This window comes from Patiria miniata, unplaced genomic scaffold, assembly GCF_015706575.1.
Source record: "Patiria miniata isolate m_02_andy unplaced genomic scaffold, ASM1570657v1 HiC_scaffold_8, whole genome shotgun sequence".
NCBI classification, from domain to species: Eukaryota; Metazoa; Echinodermata; class Asteroidea; order Valvatida; family Asterinidae; genus Patiria; species Patiria miniata.
In genome coordinates this window covers 11,640,444-11,667,702 of record NW_024037075.1, presented here as the reverse complement: position 1 = coordinate 11,667,702, position 27,259 = coordinate 11,640,444, and the positions used below count along the sequence as shown (strand labels likewise).

The window sequence follows — 27,259 nt, the reverse complement described above, 5'->3', positions numbered from 1 at the left end:
TGTTCAAATCAGACTTAATAAGTGGTCGTCATGCACACATGTTGCCATGACAACCGCTCGGTCTTGCTCTAACCTTGGCAACGAGCTGTTGTTACTGTGGCAACATGATATTATCTGTGACCTCAGCAACCAAAAAAATTATCAGTTAACGCTAGACTGCATTGAATTAGAATAAAAAAAAAACATAAGAATTTGAGATATTTCTTTGACTTGTTTTCGTGATTTGATTTGTGGCTCCGTGCAGATTGGATGACGTCGTTGTTGGAGCTCCTTTGTACTCTGACAGGAGGACCACGGTGGAGAAATGGGAGGCGGGAAAGGTGTACATCTACTACCAAAATGCAGATGTGAGTCCTCAAATCTTGATTTGTCAAATAACATCCTGAAAACTCAAAAATTAAAAAAATTAAATTCCTTTTCTGGGGACATGGGCCTTTCCTGGGGATATTTTTAATTGTTTATACCTTTATTTTTAACATAATTTTTTTTTAAATTTTTTTTTATTTTTTACCCTAACAGCATAGTTTTTCCGAACCCAGTACTATCACCGGGGAGATGATTAGGTCACGGCTGGGGTCATCCATTGCGTCGCTAGGAGACGTCAATCAGGACGGCTACAATGGTAATGATTGGCTGGGATTTCACCTTATGAATATTAATGAGCTCAGATTTAAATTTCATCGTTCAAAAGTTTATTCTAATCTCACTTAGCTGCGTATTGTTTTCGGTGGCTAACAGAAATTCCCAGTCTGGTTCCCAGACTACCTTATTCATGTGTCCTTGCTGTAGTTCAGATTCAGATCCGATGTAGTTGTGTTCTCAAACAGTACATTGCCCTCTGTGTCTTTAACTGTGTTTTTCTGACTTTCTTTGCTTTGCTTTGTTTTTCATTTTTTCTTTTTGTTGTTTGCCTGCTTTTTACCTTTCTGTTTGTTCTGCCAAATCCCCAACCTCGTCTTATTTTTGTACCTCAATTGTCTTTCTCGCCAAAGTCACCATCCATAATTTTCTTTCAATATGTCAGACATAGCCATCGGGGCACCATACCAAGGTGAGAATCAGGCAGGCGTTGTGTACATCTACTACGGGACACCAGACGGTCTGCGGCTCCGAAGCTCACAGGTAAGCCACACCATTTGCTTGCCTTCTGTGAGATCAACATTATTTATTACAGAGGGATTTGAACCCGCATCCACCAGAAATCTGAAATTGTGCTCGACCAACTTTACGAGATATCCCCGGACTAACTTTTGTTCTACCTTAAACTCACAGCATATTTGCAAGTCTTTAATTATGACCCTAAAAATATATCTTTCTGTTACGAAACTCCCTGAATTCTCCAAAATCCTCCAATGTTCAAGAACAAAATGGCACATAATTGCTCTTTAATTTCGATTTTTTTCCTTCTCCCAAATCAGGTTTTGACGCCCGCAGATTTCAACCTTAAGAATATTACAACGTTTGGCTTCTCATTGACTGGAGGGCTGGATATGGACGAGAATAACTACCCAGGTACACCAGAAAAGATGAAATGGATTCGTTATATTCCTCAATATTGCCAGGGGAACTTTTTCAAGCTTGCAAGCTTGAAGAACCCTAGAGAATAAAGACAATTGAAGGATCCTTGAAATGAATTTTTCTCAGGAACATATTTTGTGTAACTTTCTACTCGTCTTAAATGTATGAAAACTGTTTGACATCCCTTTTTGGTTAATTTTATTGAAAAGTGCACTTCTTTAAAACATTAAAATATAGTAAATGTCCAAGCTGTTCTAGACAACCGAGGGCGCTTTATTACACATTTTCATAAATTTTCTTATCATTTTCACCCTTTTCCCCGTTTTTTTTTTGGACAGATCTTTTAATTGGAGCTGAAAACTCAGATTTAGCAGTACTAGTACGGTAAGCCTTGACCACAATTTTTTTTAAAAGCTTCATTATGTATTTTTTTTTAAAATTATTATTTTTGAAATTAATTGAGAGCTGCATCATTCATCCCATAGTTTCAAAAATGGAAACTTAATTTTGAGAAATGTGTCATAAAAACTAGGGGCGTCACTCGCTTCTCAAAAGTGGGGAGGGGGGGGGGGACATACCTTGATCAGAACTGATGCAAGCACAAAGCCCTTACGGCGTGGGGTTCGGGGCCCGCTTAAGGGCCCCGAAAAAAAATGGATTCTAGATGCTCTGTGGTGTGATCTGATGCAATTTCTGACCACTTTAACTGATATTTTCTTAGCAAAAGATTTGTGTAGTACATAAAAGGGCCCTGTAAATGAGACACGAGTTCAAAAATCTGGAGGGGGGGGGGGGAACATTTGATATTGTGTCCCCCATCCTTCAAAAAGTGGGTGGGGGATGTCCCCCCTTCCTTCCCAGGACTGACGTCCATGTAAGAAACAAAAACAAAAAAGATTTGTCAATAGTTTTGTAATTATTGACAGAAAAAAAACTGTTTGAAAGTTGTGCCTTATCCTGTATGGAGACTAATAGTACGGCAGATAGGCGATGGGATTGTGCCTTTGATGATACAAGCATGGCATTTGGCACACAGTCAGAGTATGTCTTAAGAAGATATTTGGCCGTAGGGCCATCGCAGACTTGTCCTTTGAAAACACATACATGTACATAGAATAACAAGCAATGACAGCAATGTTGCGATGGCCCTATAGCCAAATATCTTTCTCATGACATGCACCGACTGTGTGCCAAATTGCATGCTTGTACAGGGTTCGACCTTAACTTTTTTGTTCACTAGCCAGCCGGGCTACTGAAACGGACTCTTTAACTATCCCGCGGGCATTTTCACTAGCCCGCATTTTTTTTTTCTTATCTCAAATACAAAATGGCGTATTTTCAGGCTCAATTCTGAGGCAATTTTGTCAGTGTTTTTGATTAACAGATCTAATAATTTAACCCTTTAAAACAGTTGATAAAATTAGACACAAATTGATGGGGTTTTCTTTCTGAATTTAATGATGTATTTCTTCCTGTACGTTCATCTTTGCCGTATCCCAATAATTTTTGACTCGCCAGCCGGGCTAGTTAAGGAATAGTTTGACTAGCCCGCCGCTGTTTTGACTAGCATTTGGCTAGCGGGCTACTGCTAATTTCGAACCCTGTTGTATCATCGAAGACACATTTCCCCCAAATATTTCCCCCATCTGTGCCACTGTAATAATTGGTCACCATCCATTGGTTGAATATTGATGTAATTGTTATTTCTCTATAATTTGTTCTGATGTGTTTTCCCCCCTCCTTTTTCCCTTTCTTCCCAGGGCTCGGCCAGTCATTTCCATAGCAGCTGTCCTATCTATCAGCCCAGAAGGAATCAACTTAGACAACAAAAGCTTAATTCTTCAAGATGGCACTCCAGTCACAAGGTACAGTAAAAGAAAAACACAAAACAAAATATTGTAAAATTAAGGCATTTTCCCAAATATGATATTTTATGGCGGAGGGTGTGGCTTGGGCTTGGGCGCCTGTTTATTCAGCGAGGTTTGTGCGCTTGCGCGCTGATATGCAAATGTAGGTAAACTGAGGTGAGGTTTTTCTTACTAGAATGGAAAGTCCCTTTGGATTTTAGATATTGTATGGCTGTGGCTTGTCAGCCATTGGTGTGCCATGGTGAACAGCCATAGGCACAGCCTTACAATTCATTAATCAAAGAAAACAAAATTCTTTCCATTGGAAAAGTTACAACACAACTTGTTGCTTTTGTTAAAACTAATACCGGGAAGTTTGAACAAGCAAGTTTGAAGTACGGCAAATTGCACAAATTCAAAACTTTGATGCACTACACCGAAAAAGGTTTTGGCCAAATTTCCAAGTAATTTATCATGTTTATGTTTTGTTTTCTTGGTTTTCACTTTTGTGTTGTTTTCACTTTCGGCTTTGCTTTATCTCAGTCCTTGTACCTTCTGGAAGCTGTGTGTTTACCTTATCATTGTACAATGTTTCCTGTGTATATAGTCCCTTCTTTTTTCTTCCCTTTCCAGTTTTGAAATCACTTCCTGTTTTACATACAAAGGGAAACATCTCCCAGACACTGCACGTAAGTACTTACCCCTTATGCCCCCCTTCCCAACCCTAACCAAACTCCAGCATCCACCCTAAACCTTCAAACTTATTCAAGATCCTTCCAAATGACCAGGCAGTTTTGGATGATTTTGAAAGATTTAGAACGCTGGAGCCCAGCCACTGTTATTTCACATGGATTTCACATTCAAATTATAGCACAAAGAATGTGTCATTGGTTTTCTGCATAATGGTTGATATTCTAGGATTACGGATGGTTCCTATCATTTATATTTGATCAGTTTCAGAAATATCTCATTATTTGAGTTGTATTTGTAGTAAAGTCGTCACAAACCAATGTGGCCCATCAGGCCGGCGTTTATCTCCAGTTTCAGTCGCATGAAACAACAGAGAATATTTCTATTCCCTTTGAATGGGATGCTAGTCCATCGCAGGTTACTCCCCAGCTAATGCCGATACCCATTTGTACTCCTGGGTGGAGAGAGGCAAGTTGGGGTGAAGTGGCTTGCCCAAGGACCAGCGGCTGGATTCGAACCCCTGACCCTCTGATCATGAGTCACAAACCCTAGGCCCTAGGCCACACTTCCCAGTTTTATTTAAGTATCTTGGTTTTTCTATGGTTGCTTTTGACCCGTCTGCAGTGATACAGTACACGCTGTCTCTGGACACTCTCCAGATGGTCAGCCCGAGGGCGCTGTTCGCCGCGGGCTCAGCGCCGGGTACCAACCAAGACAAGACCAAAATGGAGCTGACCAAGGAAAGTGAATATTGCCGCGTCAGTATGGCTTACGTCAAGGTGGGTATCCAGAACTGGACAGTAGAGGGCGCTGTGTGAAAATTTACGCGAGATTGTGTGAAGAGCAAATTGCATGTTTTTTAGTAATTTAGTTTGAGTAATTTATCCCAGTGTGGGCAATCTTGTTCGTTAGTGTGACGTCATCTCAATGCGTACTTCACACGGTATAGCATAGCACGAATGGAATTGGAAGTTAACGCACCTCGAGCGTTTATCCAATGGGCGCTAGTAATCCGTGGTGTGCACGCGTGTATAACGAACCGGATTGCCCTTAATATTTTCCAAATTTCACCGTTAAGGACGTGTCACAATCCCAATAGACATTTATCATGCTTCCATCATTTTAGTCATGTTCCCTGTATCCAATAACAGTACTGAATGATAATGTTTTTGTGCAAAAAGGAACCAGACTATTTTTCCTTCCAGCCTCGCTTTGGTTCCAGGATCTGAATGGGAAAAAAATCAAATGGCTGCAACATGATAATTGTCTGTTGTCCTTGAGCTGGACTCTTTACCTCCATCAGCAGCTTGGCAGATCAGAAAATAATTTTCCAAAAAGCTCTTAGTTTTGGTTCAGTGCCTACATCGTTCCAGTACAGTTCCCGGTACATTAGTTTCAACCCAACAAGGGGAATTGTTGGGTTTGTGTCCTTGGGCAACATGCTTTGTCACAATTACCAATCCACTAATACACTAGGTTGGTGTGTTTGAATACAGATTGTTACTAGTCCCAACATTTTAAAACCACAGGCAAAAAAGTTAACTTTTCCTTGAAGTTCCATTTTGCAATCTGATTTCCGATTGATTTTTGATGGTGTTTTTTTTAAAAAAACTTGTTTGCTGTTCCAGCCGAGCATTCGTGACAAACTGCGACCGATCTCGGTCAACTTGGAGTACGGTTTGAACACCGAGGATGCCGTATATCAAGATTATGAGCTCCAACCGTTCCTGAGCTCGGAATCCTCCTCCGTCACGATGAAGCAGGTATTAAAGGAAGCTCTCAAAATTCACCCGTGGTTAGGGATGAAATTTTCGCCACCCTTAACACTTTACGCAACATGAAATGTACCTGAGTAAATTACCTGAATACATTTTCTTTTGAAAAATACTATCATGAAATGGCATTGTCTCAACCCTTCCCACTTCCCAAATTGAAGTTTAAAAACCTGTTTTTTTTATATAAATTTGTTCACTTTTTTTCAGGTGTACATCAACAACAACTGCGCAGACAACGTCTGCATCCCAGATCTAGAAGTGAAAGCAACGACGTGAGTAATGTAGATAAACAATAAAAAAAAAAAAAAAACTTACCTAAACTGCTCATAAAAGGAACGCTGATTTTTAGCCGGTGACTGTATATTTTCCCCTTGATTCTGTACACGCAGGTCTACCAGTGAGCTGGTGATTGGCAGTGGTGATTCTATCTTGCTGAACACCATAGTGCTGAACAAGGGGGAGGATGCCTTCTTAGCAACACTGAGGGTTGTCGTGCCGACGGGCGTGCAGTTTGTGCGCGTGGAGCGAAAGCAAGAAGTAAGCCCATTGTCAGAAAGCTTTGCTCACGTTCAGCTTGAAACCTTGTTTTAGCTAAAAAAGCTCCAGGAGTAAATGGCTTCGAAACAATGAAGCAGAGGCGGATCAAGTTTTGGGTTTTTTTGTGGGGGGGGGGGGGAGAGGGGGTGTGAGGGAGTGTAGCTTTAGGGAGAGGGTTAGCTGGCATGTGCTACTATAGATCCACAACCGTTTGTGAAGAATATAGTTAGTCAAAATTCTCGATAGTTTATTAAAACGCAAAATTTCTTCAAAACGCAAAATTTCTTCAAAGCGTGTATACATTATGTATCCATCATTCTTTCAAAGCATTTATAACCATTTTTAGTTTCGATTTCTGTCTAAAAGAAGATTTTCTCTTTTAAAATATTTTTTCTGATTTTCGTTAAACAGGATTATTCCTTGACCTGTAGCGATGACACGGAAGTGAATACCATCATCTGTGACATCGGAAACCCTCTCGGAGGTAAAAACCAGGTGAGAGATTTTAGAAGATCTTTTCCTTTTGTTTTATGACGCCATAATTTGGGAAATATTTTGGGACAAATTTTGGACAATTCTCGGTCAAATGTTGGCAGGTTTAGCTATTTTGGGGAAAATGGTCTGAAATGTTCACAAATTAACAGGACACGGTGTAAACTCTAAATTGTCAATACCGGGCAAAATTGTCAAAATGAAAAGGTTTCTTTATTATATTACAAAATTTACAATTTATTTACAAACTATCATACGTACACATTCACAAGAGATATATTTTCTCCAAAATCGTATTAAATTTCTGATGAAAGATTAAATCAATCAGCTGAAGTAACTTCTCTGTTTGACAAAATCAGTTCTCTATTATTTATAAGAAATTGTATCACAAGTATCTTCAAGGGTTTTTGTTTCTTCTCAATTCACACATTTTCAAGAGTTCCTCTTACTTTCGATCTCACAATTACCAACAACAGAAAACTTCTTTTACATGGTGTTGACTCTAAATACAAACGTTTACTGCTCATCATTTGATGCGCAAGTGTGCAGATGATTCAAGAAGAGCACCCTCAGACCTGTGCGATTTTATCACTTTTTTTCCAATATTTCTTATTCTATAGGTGGATTTTGGTTTAAAGTTCTCCAGTTTCCAGCTAAGCGGCGACAAGTCGTCGGTGGTATTTGCCATGTCTGCAATGAGGTGAAAGAATCTACCTTTTAATTTGAAAACAAAAAATGATAATGGGAAATATGTTTTTTGATGGGGTGGGGGATGGTAGTCCGAGTATCACCCGTTACCCATGGAGCCAAGTCTCCTGTATAACGTCTGATATACCTAAGCATGCGTGACATCATTTCATCCTGAAATCAGGACTAAGATTGTGATTGGTCAATTTCGATGCCGCGTTTTTGTATTACAACAACCTGTACAAAAATGCTACCAGTGGGCGTGATTTTTATGCATGCGGGGAGCTCGAATTACACACGTATAGAAGGCGCCTGCTGATTGGTCGGTTTCTCGAGGTCATATGCAGTCTAGGTACATAATTCGCCGAATCTGTTTGCATATAATAGACCATGGTCGGCTTGACCAGAGCCAGGGTCTATTACATACACTAGGAGGATGATGGGAAGTGAAGTTTATTAACTAAGCATGTTTGGTGTTTTTTGGGTTCATTTCAGTGAAAATGTCGAGGCCTCCACAGACAAGTTGGCTGACAACTTTGTAAACATCACAGTGGGAGTCAAGGCCGAGGTTGACCTTGTGCTGCTGGGGTAAGTTACTCAAGAGAACATTCAACTTATTAGTTACAAAATTCTTGATCACTGTGAAATTATTTGAAGATGTAACAGTACTATTGGTAACACAGTGCTGTTCATAGTAATTTAGAGTGTGTGCACAACGTGTAAAAAGAACCTGTCTAAAAAGTCTGGTAACAGCCTTTTTCAAATTTGGCTCCAGTCCTTGTATGCTTTTATTAATGACAGGACATTGGGTTCCAGACTTACAATTTGTATTTTCTTTCCTTGGACATCTTGAATCTTGCATCAATTTTATCAGTGATCAATTTCAATATTGATTTCAGGCGATCGATACCGGCCCAGGTAGCTTACTCGCCGGAAGGAATCGACAACCCCGAGATCATCAAGGAAAGTGAGGCAGGACCCCAAGTCGTTCATGTCTACGAGGTACGATGAAGTCTAGGTTCTAGACCAAACAAAAAAGTTACTTTGAGACTGGATTTTTCAAAAATTGAATGAAATTCATAGAAAACCTTTCAAAACTTTAAAGTGAAAAAGTGGGGTTTTTTTGGGGTGAAATTTGAAGGAACTACATACACTTACATTGATCAGATCACACACATTTATTCCCTCTTAATGGCAAAAATGAAGAATACAAATGTACAACTATTAGTTGAGATATGTAGAGGTGGCAAAACCTTGAAAGCATAGCTTGTATCAGGCATGCCATTACACAAAACAAACAAACTATTACAGAAAAATAGAAAAAAAGAATGATATTTCGAAGCATTAAACAAAGATATGAGTAATGGGCTACGGGTAGTTATTTGGTCTCATTTTATTTTAATGGGACACTGGATTGTGGAGTTGTACATTTTTGAGTTAGAGGTTTGGATGTAATAATAACTGAACTTTGAGAACAGATTCTAGTATTGATATCACAATTGTTAATTAAACCAGAAAAAAAGAGTGAACAATTTGATTTTCAAATTGTTTCTCAAGTTATTGTATTCGGAGTGTGTGGGGAGGGGGTGCTTGATAAAATTTGTGGGAACTTAATCTCCGTCGTGGACTTGTTGTCCCCATACTCAATCATCGAGAATCGACTAAATCCTTCAAAACAAATGTCTGGTATTGTGGCTTTTTTGTCGCCTTCATCAGGTAAGCAACGCTGGGCCCAGTGACGCCGGCCTGATCACCTTTGACGTCTCCTGGCCCATGCTGGATGCTGACAAGAAGTTCTTGCTGTATCTCATCAAGGTGGAGCCCAGCTCCGGCAGTCAATGCAGAGTCTCCGGTGAAGTCAACCCTCTGAATCTCACGGTAACAAAGAAATCACGCCATTTTTATTTGTCACGGCAATTTTACTCCATCTTTTACTAAATTTTGGTTGAAATTCGGCTTTTAATTTTCCATTTTCAACCATTTTCAATGAACAACATGGACTGGTAAACTTTTTTTAAACAAGTCATTTTTGCAATTAGCAAGTTTCTGCACTTAGCCTATGCACGAAACAGCTGTCAGGTTTAAAATAGAAATAATAATTGAACTAACCCCATTCTGTATTAAAATCCAACCTTTTTTGATGGAGTAAACTAATAAAACTGCACCCCTTTTTCTAAATCAAGTTTTATTTCTTTGAAAATACAAATGCAGCTTGAAGAAAATAACCAAGCCAACAACGTGAGCGGCCCCAACAATGCCAGCGTGGAGGTACAACGTCAGCGACGGCAGGCTGACCAGCCAGAGCAGCAGGTCCACACAGCAGACTGCTCCACGGGCAACTGCCTGACCATCAGCTGCACCATCCAGCATCTGAAAGGTGGACAGAGCGAAGTCATTAGGTTCTTGGCCCGGCTCTGGAACAACACTCTGGTTGAGGTCAGTGTCTGAGACACACGTTGTAGAGCTATTGCTGTGATTGTCAGCTTGTTTTCACATATTTGCGGAGGAGTGTGGCCAAGTGGTTATGGTCGTGACTCATGATCACAGGGTCAGGGGTTCGAATCCAGCTGCTGGTCATATACTGTGTCCTTGGGCAAGCCACTTAATCCCCACTTGCCTCTCTCCACCCAGGAGTATAAATGGGTACTGGCATTAGCTGGGGAGTAACCTGGACTAGCATCCCTCCAGGGGGGAATAGATATACAGTCGAACCCTGATAAGAAGAGCACTGTTAATACAAGGTCCTGCTTATAACAAGCAAAAATTTAGGTCCCAAGTCTTTTTTTTCCCTTTGTTTTCCAATAATGTTAATACAGTAAACTCCGGCTAAACCGACATCGTATAAACTGTCATATCGCTTAAATCGGCCGTCTGACGAAAGTCCCGATTGTCTCTAATGTATTTCCATTGACATTTTCATTTCTAAGTCGGCCTTTGTAAGCTGCCATTTCGCCTATGTCGGCGTGTTACTTTCAGTCCCATTTCCTCAAAACCACAAAAATTCCTCTCAATCCTCTGTATAAGTTGGCATCGTGCTCTGCGGTTTGCAAGAAGTGTCGAGTGACAAGTCCCACACGCTGCTAACTGACATCTGTTTATCAATGGCACTGCCCGTGATTGATGCATCGGCCAGCACGTACATACGTGTACACTAATCGCACGTGTACACTGTTTTATGAACAATCTGTACATTGTGTGCATCGTTCGCTTACACGTGCACGATCAAAAAGGGGTTTTCCCGATAGCACATCAATACCAGTACCCCCTCTCGACTGCACGCATGCGCTCTGTTCATTTTGGGGGTCCCCTTATTGTACCAGTACCATGCACACATTTAATTCGTGACTGTTCACGTACGTACCTGCACAATGTACACTACATGTACATGGACGTACAGTATGCAAGCGATCTGTACATGTATATCCTACAACTGTTAACGCTAGCCAGCTGCGCCGTCCTTGCTTGGTACGTACAGATGTACATGCATGACTTTCTGTGATCAATACCACAGCTGTTTGTGATGATAAACATTGAGGATATATTTGCTGGAATCAACCATGGATGTAGAAATAAACCAGGGTAAATCAAAGCCTTTGAATTTTAGCCATGAATCTTGTTCGAATGATCCAGATACAGATGCGCATAGGCCATTAATTCAATCTATATTTTTCACTCCGTGATTCAATTTGTGTATTTGTGTAAGTCGGCAGCAGAAGCCGACATTCGCGTAAGTCGTCACAAATTCTCTGGTCCCGAGAGTGCCGTCTTAGCCGGAGTTTACTGTACAACGCACTTGTTATAACACGGTAATTCGTTAAGTCCAAAGGACCTTGTTATAAAGGTGTTTGACTGTATTCTCAGTCGTTTCATTCTACTGAAACCGGAGATAAATGCCGGCCTGATGAGCCACATTGGCTAGGGACAGACTTTACTTTACTATTTTGGTTACTTCCCATATAGTTGTTATTGTCAAGAACCTGGACAATTTGGTCGTGGAGTCATACATATGTCTGTGATTGGTCAATACATCATGGGGGCGGGGCTTAACGGAACAGTCTATGGATTCTCTGCATGATAGGAAGATAGTTCGACCACTGGTTTGCGCGCACGCTACGCGAAATACACACAAGTAATTGTAATCCATATGAGCACCAATCTGTAGCGTCTTCATGTCAGCCCCTGGCAGACAACGGAATGCCCATCCCAGCGATCTCCCCCAACTGTCTTTTTCTAACTCTAGAGGGGGTACTTGTGCACTGAGCCCATAGCCATGATAGCTGTTGGCAAGAGATTTAAAATGGCCTTATTGTTACCTTTCAAAATCAATGTCTGAAGTTAATGTCAAATTTTCTAAATCTTGGCTAAATCCAATTGATCATAATCATGTCAATTTTGTTTTCTCATTGTCTATATTTAGACGACCTTTGACCGGTTAGTGATTTCCTCCCGAGGTGTTGCTAGGGTGATCAACCTTCCATACACGATAGACCCGCCGGAATTACCTCAAGTCATGATGGAGGTAGGGAAACTTATCAGAAAGACTGGGCTTATCGTTATCGTTTAAGTATTATCAATCAATCAATTAATTATAATTTCAACTGTTGGTAAGCAGGTGTACATACGGTACCAAGCTAAAATTATACTGAGTACCAGCCATATACAGTATACCCCACATGAAATGTTGGCTGGTAACCTTTTTGTATTATACTTAGCCAAATTTTCTAAGCTTAGCTAAAGCAAAGTGGTATTTTTGTCTTGTACAGGTTTCAACGATAGCAAGCCCAGATGAACCTGTTGTAAAGAGGGTTCCTATTTGGATAATAATTGTTGCCGTGATAGGAGGCCTGCTGCTTCTACTAATTGTCATCCTAGTGCTGTGGAAGGTAAGGTCCAATCGTGGGTAAATCACGACTTCGGTGGGTTTTTTTTAAAAAGGTACAGGCATGTCAAACGCTTGATTCATACTTTCCTTCAAAAGTTGATTGAAAGGTAAACAAAAAACCTGCAAATTTAACCTTAACTCCCCAGGCAGTTTTGCTAGGATGTAACCTCAATCCTGCAAAATCCTCCAACTGCCTCCATGAAAAAATAGCATACAGCCTCAAATCCTGCAAAATCCTGCATTATTTCTTGAATGTGGTCCTTGGAGAAGTAACGTCTGCCTCAATCCTGCAAAATCCTCCAGCAATCACTGTCAATATGTCGAGGCAGAGCCAGTGACATCCTGGAGCAGTACAGAGGATTTCAAGTATAACATAGGCCTACATTTATGTACGTTTGAGCATAAACAGCGCAAGGTCCGGCCCAAGACCTTGACACAGTGCATCCTCCAAAAACAGCCACACATTTTTGCCATATAGCCTCAATCCTGCAAAATGACCAACTTCCATTCGGTTCCAGTACATAAAACTGACTTGTGTCTTCTGTCCTTTCTTTATCTCTCCTAGTGTGGTTTCTTCAAAAGAAAGAAATACTCACCCATCGCATCGGACGAGAAGAGAGCAGATTTATGATGAGGCTGAAACGGACCACCAAAAGACTTAGACAACTCTATTACCAAATACTGACGCATTTTTTACTAAAAAGTACACGTATGCACGCATGCCTTCCAAAAAAAAAGCACTCGTTTTTACCATTATTGTTCAAATGCATGCATTTGTAAAATGTGTTTTTGAAACTTTCACTCATTTCTAAAAACCATGTTTTCTTGAAAGTAATTTGTCTTTTGCAACATGAAGGAGCAGTGGTTTTGTAATGTAAGGCATCTCTCTCAAATGGTAAACTCAAAAACAATTTTTCGTGAAGGGGTGTCATCCAAAGTTGTTAACGTGAAACAGGCGACCCCTCGGGAAAACTTCATTTGAGATTTCGTCATCTTTTGAATGTCACGGTTTCTTTCGGTTCTGTGTATCACACCAAATTCTAAGAGGTTTTTGAAATCCGTCTGTTTTTGATGTATTTGCCTTCTCGAAAAAAGTCTTCCACTATAACTGTTTACTTCCTAGTCAGTACTGTAATTTTTGTTTTTCTTGTTGAGCAGCGTGTCTTGAAGTTGTTTGAACTTGTATTTAGAAGAACATATTTTTTTTTAGATTTGTGTGTACTACGCGGCTGAATTTTTGCAGGTTGAAATTGTTGACCTTATTTCCACATGCTGTATTCATTTGTTTAAGTGTTTGGTTTGAATGTTTTGAGAGAAATAATTCCGTGAAGTTCAGAGTTTTATGTGTTTGTGAGTGCGGGAACAAACTGAGTGACGGACAAAGCGAGAATAGATTTACTAATGCTAAAGACAACATGACTGAATTTTGTATATTTCATCCACCAGCAATTTTTCAAGCATACAGCTGCTGCAGCATGTTCAGAAATAAATAGGAAAACATACCGTAGTTGGTCATTTTTATACCAAATAATTCCACCCAAACTTTTTAAAAGAGCTTCAGTTTTAGCCGGGTTTTCTTTGGTAGTAAAATTTTACCTATTTTTTTGTTGAAATGTGTGTGTTATACTTCCATGTTTTTACATCTTTTTTATGGTAAAGTTTCAGCAGAACCTTTGAAGGGAAACTGGATGTGTTTTAGTTGAGAAAACAAAAAATTAAAATATGATCGCTTTGACCTGAGGTTCTGTAGATAATCTTGCAGCATGAAGCAAATTGCTTTTTGGACCAGATTTTGATTTCTTAAAGGGAAAATACAACATTTGCAAACATCAAAAAATAAAACTACCAAATCATTTTGAAATACCTTGCTGGACTGTTGGTGAATGACAGTGTAAAGCATCCTGTAAAATCATGGCACCTGGTATACTGTCATTTTCAAGAAAAGTGGTATTTTTGTATCAATTTCCAACGCTGATCGGCCGATCAGCGTTGGAAAAAACTGGCTTTTTTTCAAATACTGGCCCCAATTGACCATCGCACTTGTTTGCAGTCGATTACACACCTATGAACGGGTACAGGCCAGCTAGACTGGTTCCCTGACCTTACAATTCCCCAATGTATGTAAACTGCTCTGTTTCTTCTTATATGGAGTCAGGGAACCAGACTACAGGAAAATGATTGTTTTTCTTGGTTTTTATAGCATTTTCGAACCCAAAACCTCAAAAAAATCAGTGTAACTATATTTGCTATATATTTCCAACCCCCCAATTCCATCCATTTCTGAAAATTACAGCAAAAGCAAATGATGTATATTCCCTTTAAACTAATCATTTGGATCATGCTCAGTATCACTCGGCCTGTACAGTGTCCACACTCCAAAGCTGCTCGTAAGCAAAAATCTGCTCGGGCACCAGTCACAGGGACTACCCATTACATGGCATTTTAGCTGGTGCCCTGTATTTTTGCTAAGCTAATATTTTCCACACTAAGCTCATTTCTGTGGTTGTGTACATGTATATTTTTCTGCACCTAGAACATTTTGAGTTTAAATATTGCAGATAAACTCTGGAGGCTTACGACTTGTAAAATCACGAAGAGGTATATTTTAGAGTAGAGTCTTTTTTTATATAAAAAAAACAAAGCAATACTGAAGAAGCAAAGGGATATGATCTAGACGTTTGAAGTGAACTTGTAAAGGAGTCGATTTTGATTTAATGGTTACTAGATAACGTACACTGAATAGAGCAGGTGAAATGACCAACCGTAATTAAAACCCTCCCTCTCTGGCTGGCTATTTCAACAAGGCCAGCCCAGCAGTCAAAAACAAATCAGGTTACTGTTTTTAGCAGTTGAGTGCTCCCTGCCTTCATAAAGCAGGATTGACTGGTTGTGATTGTTATGAAACCTGATACAGCTATGCGTAGACTGTAGGAGATTGATAAGCCAGCTGTGCCTACCAGTCACCTACTTTTGTCTGTTGATGGAATTTGACGGTCACAGTGCCTACAAGAAAATATGATCCGACTGTTGGTGACTAGCCTGTGTAGAAGGCATGGCAGGAAACATGATTGAATTTTTGACTGTCTGTGACTGATCAAACAAAAGGAGGGTTAAGCATATTAAGCTGTGCTAAAGCTTGCTCGTGCATGAAGATATCGGTTGTGGAATCTTTGAGCAGAATTCTGCTTCTGAAGTAACATTCTCTCTGCTGTGCGTAGTTATGGTCTCCGTGAAGCGGAAATAGTTTTCGCTAGCAGGAATTTTTGCGATTAGCGGTGCCCTAAAATTAACTTTTAGCTGATTTGTTTTCCCATTTATGGTCACGCGACTGGAAACTACCTATTTGATTCGCCCTAATGGTATGGTTTCCAGGATATCATGGTGCAGTTTATAGACGAATCAATGATCGAAATAGCCTGCAAATCAGACTATTTAAGTGCAGTATAACCTACTTTATTCATTAAAAAAATGTACTTCTGATAAATCTTAAGTGTTAGTTTGAATGATAATGTGCATTTGTGTTTATGAAGAAAGGGCAAATCAAGAGGACTAATTTTTGTGATTTTCATATTTTATATTTATAGATACGAATGTATGTTGTAATGTAATTTTTGGGTGTTTTATCATGTAGGGCATAGATATAAATTACTTAATATTCTGATTTTTTTATTGTGTAGATATGTTTTGTTATTGTTGCTAACAAACTCAATTACCAGGTCATTCAGTTGCCAGAGATTCTTTTAAAAGCCTTAATTTTTTAGTTTTTAGTTTTGTAGTTGGGAAAAATATAAATTAGTGGTGAATTTGTTCCTCAAACGAAGCTGATGAGGAAAAGAAAAGTGCTACCAAAAAGTACAGTGCTGAAACTGTATAAACTGCCCTACTTCCGCAAACTGTGTGAACAATAATATCTGGTACCTAGACTCCATTTCTTTTACACCATGCACATTTCAGCCACGATTTGTGACATGGTCTGGTGCAGTTTGTTGGAAAGTGTTGTTAGAATTTCAGACAAGATTCTAAGCAGAGATTGCAGTGCTAGGCCATTTTATGTCATCAGGACTTCTTTTTTCCCCGTTCATTTTCCCATTTTAAAAAACCATTCTCTCCATTAAGACAACTCTAAGATTCTTTGTTTCAGTGCCGTCTTGAAATTTGTCTACAAGAAGGGTTTAATGTGTTCAACCTTTTTCTTGGCGTTCACAGCTAAGTTACATGGTTTGTCGGCTGTTTGGGAAAAGTGGTCTTAGAAGTCTATCAATGAGAAATTAGGTCTAGACCTGATGGTAATTATTTTGTCCATTGTAGATCATATTCTCTTTCTTAAAATTGATGTTCAGTCAAAAAATTCAATTCTTTGCCACTTTTTAAAATCTCATATTGACTTTGAGCCATTAAGGTTTATTTTTATGTCCAGGTTTTTTTTTCCTTTTTTGAAACATCTTTTTTTTGCATTGAATTTGTAGAACTGCAAATCTTTGTAATTAGCCCTTGTGACTCAAAATAGAAAAGTCTAAAACAAAAGCTATCCGTAAAAATTAGAGTATTTTAGTAGAGAAATGTTAGATTTTTGTAAGCATAAATATAAACTAATGCAATGCATTGTAATATGTCTTTCTATAAAACAATTTTTATACTAAAGTTATTAAAACTGATCAGGTTTAATTAAGATTTTAAAAGGATCTATCCAACTTAATAGGTTAAACATGCATTTTTAATCGAAATGGGTCAAAAATTACCTTTTTTTCCCAAAACAAACCAACCCAATGTTGCTTGTGATGTAAGATAAGCTAATAGCAATTGTTGTTAGGCTCTCATTAAAATATCTAGGAAAATTAATTTGAGGCAGTTTTTTTTAGATGGTAAGGGGTTAAACTTGCATTTTAAAAAAAAACTAACTTTTCCCCAACAATCCTGAAAATGCTTCTGATGCGAGATAAACCTACCGAATTAGTTGTTATACTCTATTCGAAAATTTATGACATTTGTTAAAAAATTCATTCTTCGCCAAATATTGAAAGAAAAAATATTGGTAAGGGGTTAACCTTGCATTTTTAAATTAAAAAAAATATATCCGCAAATTAACTTTCATGAAAAAACCCCAAAGTGCTTATAATGCAACAGAAACATATTGCAATGTTTGCTACGCCTCTTACTTGAACATTTTCTGGATTTTCTAACAAAGTTCAAAATTGAAAAAATGGTAAGGGGTTAACCTTGCATTTGTCAATAAAATTGTGTCAAAAATCACTTTTTCTCAAACAACCCCAAAATCAGTTTTGATGCAAAAATAACACATTTCAATAGTTTTCAAGCCCTTATTCTGGAGATTTGGTGAATAACTATGAAAATCCATTTGAGCCAAAATAAAAAAAATGGTAAGGGGTTAACCTTGCTTTTTTAATAGAATTCGGCAGAAAATTAAATTTTTCGAAAACAAGAAAAATTTCACTTTTGATGCATGATGAACTCATTTCAACAGTTTTTAAGGACTTATTTTGAATATTTGTGTCTTAAAAAGAAAATTCTTTTTTAGCCAAAATTTGAAAAAACGATAAGGGGTTTACCTTGCTTTTAAATAAGTCAAAAAAAAAATTTCAAAAATAACCTCAAAGTGTTTATAATGCAAGATAAAGTTATTGCAATGGTTGTTAGGCATTTGCTTGAGTATTTTCCGGATTTTTTTCAAAAATCCGTTTTTTATCAAAAATTAATTTAAAAGCACTCACTGCAAGGATCTTGGTTTTTAAAGTTTTGGATAAAAAAAAAAAGAAACCGACAGAATAAATGCAATTTAACACAAGATATGCTGTCAAACTCATTTATTTGTACTTTAAAACAGATTTTACTTCAGACATTATCGTACACATACTTCCCTAAATTAACAATACATTTCTGACCATCCAGGAAGCAAATCCGAAAAACGAACAAAACTTGCAGTGTTTGCGACATATACTTATGTCGATAACAAAATTAATACTTTTCACTACAAATATACTCATGCAAAAAAATAAACAGGAAAAAAAAATTGCAACGAAAATGACTTCAAAATTAGGGAAGTTTGAATAATTCAAGACTCAACTTGCTTCAATGCTTAAAACTTTGATAAGACGACCATTCCCCGTTAAATAACAGCAACTAGTATGCAGGTCTGTGCAGTTTCATAAACTGGCAAATTAGGTGACTGAGTTATGGTTAAAGTCAATGGACTTAGGATTTGTGATGCAACTGTCACAAGTCACTAAAATATTTGTTTTTTTGGAAGATACATTTGTATTGTTTCTTGTGAGAGTTTAAGGAGTGAATACATTTCAATTTAAAAGTAAACATCAAAAATAAGTGAAAATGCATTAAAAGATGAAATTGAGATTATATCAAAACACATGTCTATGAAATTACTGCATACAAGTTTAAACAGTGTTTTTTTTTCATAAAATGCAATAAATGCAATTAAGCGGAGTGTGTTTCAGTCACTCAGCTAACGTCACATGGCCGACGATCCTTGAATGTCATCGTCAGCACTACACGGACCATGAGCCTTCAGGAAGAAAAGAAAAGAAAAACAAATTTTAGGGTTTTTTAACACAGGTTAACAACTTCAAAATTAAGGTTCAATTTAAGATCAAATTAAGGGCAAATTAAATGGGTGTTTTGGGCCAGCAGCAGTTTCTTCCAAATAAAACTGCTTTAGAAATTCCCAACTTGTGAATATCACAATGTACAATCGTACAAAGCATGACTTGATATAACTCAGTAAGAGGCTGCGGAAACCAGGATTCTTTGCTTGCACTGAGCTAACTTTTAGACATCTTATCAATTATCCAAGTCGACTGTTGGTTTTTTTTTTTTGGTACTTCCAATTTGTATAGCATAAAAGTCTGCCCTCACATTAGCATATTTTCATTAGTCGTGAGGGATTTTCCAGCATCCATTTATTTTTATCCTATGAATTCTGATTCACAGGGAAAAGCATACAAGCTACAAGCTTCAAGCACAGAATTCTGTGACAATCAAATTTTGCCGAGCTGATCAACTCACCTTTGATCAAATGTTGCGTTGCTGCAGCAGGATTCTTCTGAGACAGTTTGTTGGATGTCTGTCAGTGTGTCCCCAGCGCGAGGTGACCAGATCAATTATCTGCAACAAATAACAAAGAAAGAGAAGGATTAGTCCTTGGTCCGTGCACATCTCAACCGAACTGATGTGACCTGCTCTGAGAAAACCAGTCAGATTTCTAAAAACAAAAAAATTACTTCACAATTATATTCCATCTCCAGTTTTAGGCATGTTTTGAACGGACCTGAATGAAAAAAAAAATGATTTAGAATGAAATGGGGGTTTGAATTTTTCCCTCTGGGCAAAGTTTTAGTTTCACACTGTGGTCCAAAATTGTAGAAATTTATCAAACGGACTGAGTTCTGCAAAGATTTCATTGATGCATGTTTGATTTGACCAAAAAAACCCTAATGTGTGACACTTGGGCAACTAGACTCAATTTCTGAGAGCAGGTCAAATATCCTGGTAAGGTCAGTTTAAACAGGGCTACCACGAGAAGGTCCCAGGATACCAGCCCCAACGCGCTTTCAGTATCGTCAGGCCCATTGCTGGATAAAAGGTAGGCCCCGGAGGGCCAGACACAGTTATCGACTGTCCGGTCCGCCCGCCCAGCCCCAAAGGACCAGGAAAGCACCCTAACCTATATGCACGCCCCCCTAAGTCCATCCCCCTTACGGGTTCATGCGGTCTGATAGGAAGTAGCAGCGTTTGCCGGCTGTGAATACAGGGCCACGCCCCTATAAAGAGGGACGCACTACCTGCTCCTTTATGGCACGGCATCCTAGGGTTTCCAGGCCGCTGCGTAGGACCCACGCCCCACGTGGAAGGCGGACCTGCCACGCGGACGCAACTCGCCCCTTGAATCTGTGCTGGATTTTCGCCGCACTTCAATTGGAGCACCCAGTCAGACTCCAATTAGTAATCGAAACCGCCGCACCCACCTAAGCCCTAACGGCATAGGGATATAGGAGATCCCATAGCCTTGAGTTCTCAGAGGGATATAGGAGATCCCCTGAACTAAGAAAAAAACCCTATTTATTTAGTGAAATTTGTGCATTTCACTAATGGATGATGAACATTTATCAAAAAAGATTGTCCCTGTGGAAGTACGTGTTTATGCCCTAAAGGCGGTGCACAAGATAAATTAAATTAGTGGAGCCTTGCAGCAGGGACGGATCAGGGAGCAAGTTCCTTAACCTTACTTGACAGAAATACTTCACTTGGCCAACAAATTTCCCAATGTTTGGTTTGAAGATCCCAAAATCTAAATATTTGAAATATGAATGTTTCCTCAAGAGGTGATAGGTGGTGCAAAGATCAGCAACTGACTTGTTTTCTTCAATACATTGGTTTCTATCCTTGCTAACTCTTTTTGCTTCTCTCCATCAAGGAGTAAATGACACTTTGAATATGTTTCTAATATGAAAGTTAACATTTTGCTCCCCAGGGAGCTGATTGCCACCCAAGATCCGCCCCTGGATGGACGTAGGGATATAGAAGATCCCATAGTCCTGCTGGTCTTGCATTGTAGGATGAAGGGATAAAGCAGATCCCACATCCCATCTTGATCCTGGAGGACATCGGGATATAGGTGATCCCATAGTCCTGTAGTAAATCTTGCTGTGCTCAATTTGAGCCGATGACATATGCTCAATTTGAGCTGACGACCTGTAGAGAAACCACCACCCCACACAAACACATACCACCACCAAACCCCACAATCACAAACACATACCACCACCAAACCCCACAATCACAAACACTATATCTGATGTTCTGAACCAACTCTGGGAAAATTTCAATTACTTTTGGAGCTTTTCAGAAGAAAATAGTCAGTGGTTTATGAAAATAAAATTAAATATTCTTTTTTTGGCCCCCAAACATTCAAAATTGAATGTTGGCAAGGAAATTAATTGAGTAAAACTAAAAACCAAAAAAACGTCAAAAAACCACTACCACCACATTTCAAGCTTAAGTTGTTTGAAAATCAAAGTAAGATGTGCAGTAATAAATATTTTGTTCCATTTGTTTCGTGCATCAGGCAAAATGCTTGCATTTTGCAATAAGGCCTAAGTGACTGGCCAAAAATATAACAAAAATCCAAGTACATGTCAAAATTGGAAACTTTTTGGCACATTTTTCCAGAGTGGTTCAAAACTAAATAAGAAAATTCAAGCCATTGGCTATGACTCACTCTGCACAATCCATCGAACGACTCCGCTTGCAAACTGTACTTGGGTCTGGAGTTCATGAGGTCCAACGATTCTTGCGATCCGGGGGTCTTGAGCATGTCCACAGCTGCAACAAAATGGTTACCTCACCTTAGTGAACATGCAGTCTTGTCCCCTGGCCTCTACTTGCGCTGTCTGCACTTCTTCCAAGAAAAAGTCGCTCTGTCACACGCCTTTAGCTTGATCAGTTCCTGTTCCAAAGACTGAAATCCGGGGGTCATGCGCATGTCCAAAGCTGTAAAAAACAAAAACCAATTGTTACCTAACATTTAATAGTGAACATGCAGTCTTGTCCCCCCGGCCTCTACTTGCGCCGTCTGCACTTCTTCCAAGAAAAAGTCGCTCAGCTACACTCCCTTGATCAGTTCCTGTTCCGAAGACTTCTGCAATCCGGGGTCTTGAGCATGTCCACAGCTGCAACAAAATGGTTACCTCACCTTAGTGAACATGCAGTCTTGTCCCCCGGCCTCTATACTTGCGCCGTCTGCACTTCTTCCAAGAAAGACTTGTTCTGTTACACTTCATTGATCAGTTCCTGTTCCAACGCCTTCTGTCCTCTGGGGTTTTCGTGCATAGCCACAGCTGTAAAAAATGGTTACCTCACCTTGTGAACATAAAGTCTTGTTCCCTGGCCTCTATCCTCGTGCTGCCTGTCATTAATTAAGCTACAGAAACAAAACAAACAACAACAAAACTTGTTTTATAGCTGTAAAAAAACTGGTTACCTCACCTTAGTGAACATGCAGTCTTGTCCCCCGGCCTCTACTTGCACCATCTCAACTTCTTCCAAGAAAGAGTACTTGTTCCAAAGACATCTGTTTCTCGTGTTCTGGTGGAGCAGGATCACACTGCTGCAAAAAACTTTGGTTACTTGACCCTGTGAACATGTCGTCTTGTCCCCCGGCTTCTATACTTGTGCTGTATATTATGTCCTTAAACTGCAGAAACAAAACAAACAAGAAAAATCCCAAATTTAGAGACTTAATTTACAGGAATAAATGAAAAACAATTTGATTTAATTCAGCTCATATCTCGGTCACATTATTTGGTTATTTTTTTTGTTTAACCATAAATAATTGAATTGAATAGAACTGAATTATATAACTGCTCATGACATGCATGAATGAGCAACTTTTATTTTTCCACCCCACAAATTTGCATTTTGTGACCACTACAGCTAGTTAAATGGCAACAAATGCATGATGCATTTATTTTCACACAATAAAAAAATCTTCAGGCTTGAACATGAAAGTCTGCTTTTGCTGCAGAGTCGAAGAGTTTACACACACAAAAATTCGTGCTCAGTTGGTTCCCTGCAATATTGGTGATCGTGCAGTCGCGGGCCTGGTTCCCCAAAGAGAAACAAAATCCATTTTTAATTTATTCAACTGATCAAACTAGTTGGCGACATTTAAGAGCATGTAGGTTTGTCATAGATAGAGGGCAGGTTTTTGAATTTTTGAGGGAACTGAATTTGGGGGTAAAATGACGATGACAACGACAAAACGCAACACGAAAATAAAGATGGCGATCACCGCGGTGTACCGTGAAGGTGCAAGGCGCACTGACTCGCGCGCAGGGCACCACCCGTAAACCGCGCCCTAATTTCTACCCCAAGAAACTTTTCACAATTACAAAAAAGTGTGTCATTAGAGTTGAGTGAAGTCTGCGTTGGGTTTGAACGTAATTTTGGAGTGATAAAAGACACCCTTGACTCAAATTTGATCAAACCTAAATAAGGGTCCGAAACTGCAGCATCGCCGCATTGGCGGCGGCATATTTTTTGGAGTATAAAATTGGAACGTCATTTTTTTGTGGTTTTCATTGAATTTTTTTAAACAATTAATCAAAATAAATGCTGCACGATAAATGGACCTCCGTTACGTCTTTGGATGCCTAAAAACAACCCTTAGAAAAAGAAGATTAAAACTTACTTCTTCTTTCGCCAGTCGTTAGCTTTTCCTCCGCCCGCGAATACATGAATGACGCTACAGACCACGTGTCGAGTCACGTCGAGGCAAATATAACTGGTTCCCGGCGCCCCATTATCATCGTGGCAAAATTACATCTTGTATACGGGATGGAACCAGTTCGTACAGTTAATATGTTTTGGCTGGTAGAAATCCATGGGGCTCCAACTCTTTTTATTACAAAAAAGAAGACCCACGCCCCCCCCCCCCCCAAAAAAAATCCCCACAAAAACGGAGAAAAGGTCCTTAGTTCCCCTACCGCAGGCCCAAGCCTATTAGCATTTTTAAATTGGGCAAATTTAAGTAAATACAAAATAGTAGTGAAACTATTGGATTTAATATGCAAGATTTACAGCCGAGGCCTAGCCTTTTCTTTTGGCAATTACGAAAGCCTTTTTTTTACGTTTTAATGCTAAGCTGGGACAAAACAACATATGTGGACAATCTTTAAAATGACCACTTTTTTCCCCCAGAATAAAACACGTTACATAATTCGTGGTTGCCGGCAATGCCGGAAGATATGTGTGTGAACATTGTTTTAAAGACTGGCCTAAATGGGTGAACTTTCACAAACAAACACATCATAACCACTCAAGAAATAAACGACTCAAAAACGGATTAAACTGATTGCATTTAACGATGCACATTTATTAACATTTGGTCAAAATCTAACATTTCCTAAATTCCTTTTATAGGAATTTCTTAAATTCCTATAAAAATACATTTTTAGCAGAAATGTTGACATCTATTAGTGCTTCCATTTTATGTTAGATATTTTTTTCAGCCAAAATTAATTCGGAAACAAATGGTAGGAAGTAAAAGCCTTAATTTTGATCAAAATTTTGTATTGAAAAGGATTGCATATAGCAAGCTAGCAATCAGAAACATTTTGTCGGTGAAATGAAACAATTTTCAAAGATGATTTACAATCATTATTAATAATACATACAACTCAGTTGATTTGTTACATTGATGAACATGTACCATGGCGAACAGTGGTTTTGATGTGTTAAGCCTATCAACTGAACTAAGACCTAAACTGTTATATAAAACTCGACAAACTATGGCAAGACAATCAACCATCAGAGTTATACACAACAACGTTTACAGATCAGACATGAAACAGTCACATACAATTATAACACATAGTGCATGAAACAGTAACCTGCAATTATTACGTATTTTAAAGAAATATCACCTATTAATAGAATTTCAACATGAAACAGCCACATGCAATTACGTGCATAAAGTTTAAGACATGAAACAGCTACTGATATTAAAGGAGCTTTACAAACAAAAATTACACGAAACAGACATTCTTCAGTTAATTATTCGACATCAGTACTATAAATTTGTTAACACTGATGGTAAACAAATCTATATTTATTGGGAAAGAAAAAAAAACTTTGAAAATTGTGAGGTAAATGTTCTCAAACGCCTGAACGCAAAATAAACACAGTTGTTCACTATGTTGTGTGACTGGATAATAGAATTGTGTAGTTTGAGGCAGTGACATTTTTAAAGATACATTAAAAATGTTGCTGCCTCAAACCACACAATTCTAAATTGTCTTCATAGTCAAGATTTAGCCTTGATTCATGATCAATACACATAATACATATAACCACCCTGTAAGAAATGTTAAATGTTAATATTATTTCTATATTCACAAATGTGAAGTAATATATACACATCTTGTTTACATTAGGTACTGATATTTTAACATGATAAATTTGTGAGTAAATTTCACCCATTCCTCCACTCTACTCCCCCCCCCCCAAAAAAAAGCTTGAAGTTGAGTTTAGTTCACAAATATAAACATATATTATAGATGTTTGTCCAAATGTTTTTTGTTTTCATTGTTTGCATTGCACACTTCTGCAAACACAAAAATTATCAACGTCAAAGTGTTTATATTTAACAGACTGATGTCATTGAGTTTATAAGGCAGCAATATGTAACAGCTGGAACGCATCTTCACCAAAAAACACCCCCCCCCCCAAAAAAAAAAAATCAATGAGCCTTGACTTAAAGGGAATATACAACATTTGCTTTTGCTGCAATTTTCAGCAATAAATGGATTGGAGGATTGGAGTCAGTGTTTTAAGTAGCTTGTTTCACGTTTTGGGTTCGGAGATGCTGGAAAATCTAAGAAAACAACCATGTTCTTGAAGTCTGGTTCCCTGAGCCCACTTAAGATGAGACGTTGCAATTTATAGACTTTGGGGATTGTAAGGTAAGAGTTATCAGTCTAGCAGGCTTGTACCCCTTCACAGATGTGTAATCAATTGCAAAGAAAATGCGGAATGACTAAATATGAACAGTTTTTAAAAAAAAAGCCAGTTTTCTCCAATGATGGTCGGCTGACCAGCGTTGGAAAAATACAAGTTTTCTTGAAAGTGTTAGCACACGAGGAGCCAAGATTTTACAGGATGCTTTAGATTGTCATCCCCTAACAATCCAGTAAGATATTTTGTTATAATTTCATCGTTTCGTTTTTTGATGTTTGCAAATGTTGTATCTTCCCTTTAAGTAAAATCTAGGCTTGTGCAGTGGAGAGTGTGGTGTTCTGTGAGCAAATATGCACTGTACACTCAGACATTAAATTAGTAATCAATTAAAATATACAATACAGTACACCAACTCAACAAAAACAGAATGCGAAATCCAAAGAATAGGCTGAGCGTAAAATCTCTTTACAGTTGAAAGTCCAAATGCGAAACATATGTTACAAATAACCAAATAAATATTAGATTCAATACGCTATAGTTTGTGCAATGCAATCAAACGGACCAACATATGTTTTAGTCGACAAAACAAAGAGGAAATACTGTGAAATGTAGGATTCAGAAATTGAACTTTTTGAACAAATATACTTATTGTAACTGATAAAAAAACAGCTAACAAAACCCCCCCCCCCACAAAAAAATTCCCTACACCCATGTATACATACATGTGTCAGTATATGGGCAATTCCGAGGTTACTCACGTTACATTTTTGATGTACTTTTGAGTTTCCTTGGGCTGTAATTACCTTACTGAAAAGGTGTAATAACTGTTATCCCTATGGTAGATAGAGTAGACCTAGACCAACCTAAGCACCAAAGATGACATCCAGAAAAATGTGTTATGTATGATAAACGAGACGCACAAAATCAGTTACTCATGTACGAAAATGTAACGTGAGTAACCGATTTTGTGCGTCTTGTTTATCATACATAACATATATTTCTGGATGTCATCTTTGGTGCTTAGGTAGGTCTAGGTCTACTCTATCTACCATGGGGATAACAGTTATTAAACCTTCTCAGTAAGGTAATTACAGTCCAAGGAAACTCAGAAGTACATCAAAAATGTAACATGAGTAACCGTGGAATTGCCCATATGTATTTCTTTTTAAAAATATCTTGCATGTAATATATTAACCTTAGTATGATCTATGAGTTTAGAATTTCAGCAGGGTACTTAATAGAGATAAATGAAGATACATAAGCACAATGCTAACTTGTTACGACGGGAACATTTAAAGGTGGAGTACATCATTGTTAATTTGCGCATTATGTTCGTTTGAAGC

At 38.5% G+C, this 27,259-nt stretch overlaps 1 protein-coding gene and 1 long non-coding RNA gene across 4 annotated transcripts in view; one reads left to right on the top strand and one right to left on the bottom strand.

Annotated features, from left to right (window-relative positions):
* The window catches only part of LOC119719618 (integrin alpha-8-like), a 55,984-nt gene extending 41,802 nt beyond the window's left edge, over window positions 1-14,182 (top strand). For both annotated transcript variants that reach the window (XM_038189116.1, XM_038189117.1), the window contains 20 exons: window positions 245-347; window positions 520-622; window positions 1,025-1,122; window positions 1,419-1,512; window positions 1,857-1,902; window positions 3,279-3,383; window positions 3,999-4,054; window positions 4,680-4,834; window positions 5,684-5,818; window positions 6,038-6,102; window positions 6,220-6,367; window positions 6,779-6,862; window positions 7,480-7,559; window positions 8,042-8,134; window positions 8,446-8,548; window positions 9,263-9,424; window positions 9,758-9,982; window positions 11,964-12,065; window positions 12,310-12,429; window positions 12,994-14,182. In XM_038189116.1, the coding sequence (XP_038045044.1) occupies window positions 245-347; window positions 520-622; window positions 1,025-1,122; window positions 1,419-1,512; window positions 1,857-1,902; window positions 3,279-3,383; window positions 3,999-4,054; window positions 4,680-4,834; window positions 5,684-5,818; window positions 6,038-6,102; window positions 6,220-6,367; window positions 6,779-6,862; window positions 7,480-7,559; window positions 8,042-8,134; window positions 8,446-8,548; window positions 9,263-9,424; window positions 9,758-9,982; window positions 11,964-12,065; window positions 12,310-12,429; window positions 12,994-13,059 (2,143 nt within the window). In that variant the 3' untranslated portion in view covers window positions 13,060-14,182. The remainder of the gene's footprint in view (window positions 1-244; window positions 348-519; window positions 623-1,024; window positions 1,123-1,418; window positions 1,513-1,856; window positions 1,903-3,278; window positions 3,384-3,998; window positions 4,055-4,679; window positions 4,835-5,683; window positions 5,819-6,037; window positions 6,103-6,219; window positions 6,368-6,778; window positions 6,863-7,479; window positions 7,560-8,041; window positions 8,135-8,445; window positions 8,549-9,262; window positions 9,425-9,757; window positions 9,983-11,963; window positions 12,066-12,309; window positions 12,430-12,993) is intronic.
* A 4,053-nt stretch (window positions 14,183-18,235) lies between these two features.
* LOC119719815 lies at window positions 18,236-23,727 on the bottom strand. 2 transcript variants are annotated; one of them, XR_005270002.1, is made up of 5 exons: window positions 23,650-23,727; window positions 22,446-22,653; window positions 21,679-21,950; window positions 19,467-19,565; window positions 18,236-18,966 (listed from the first exon to the last, which is right to left on the bottom strand). It is a non-coding gene; the product is annotated as an uncharacterized LOC119719815 (long non-coding RNA). The 2 variants fall into 2 exon arrangements; XR_005270001.1 differs by lacking the exons at window positions 21,679-21,950; window positions 22,446-22,653; window positions 23,650-23,727 and having other exon boundaries at window positions 19,467-20,098.
* Window positions 23,728-27,259: the final 3,532 nt, after the last annotated feature.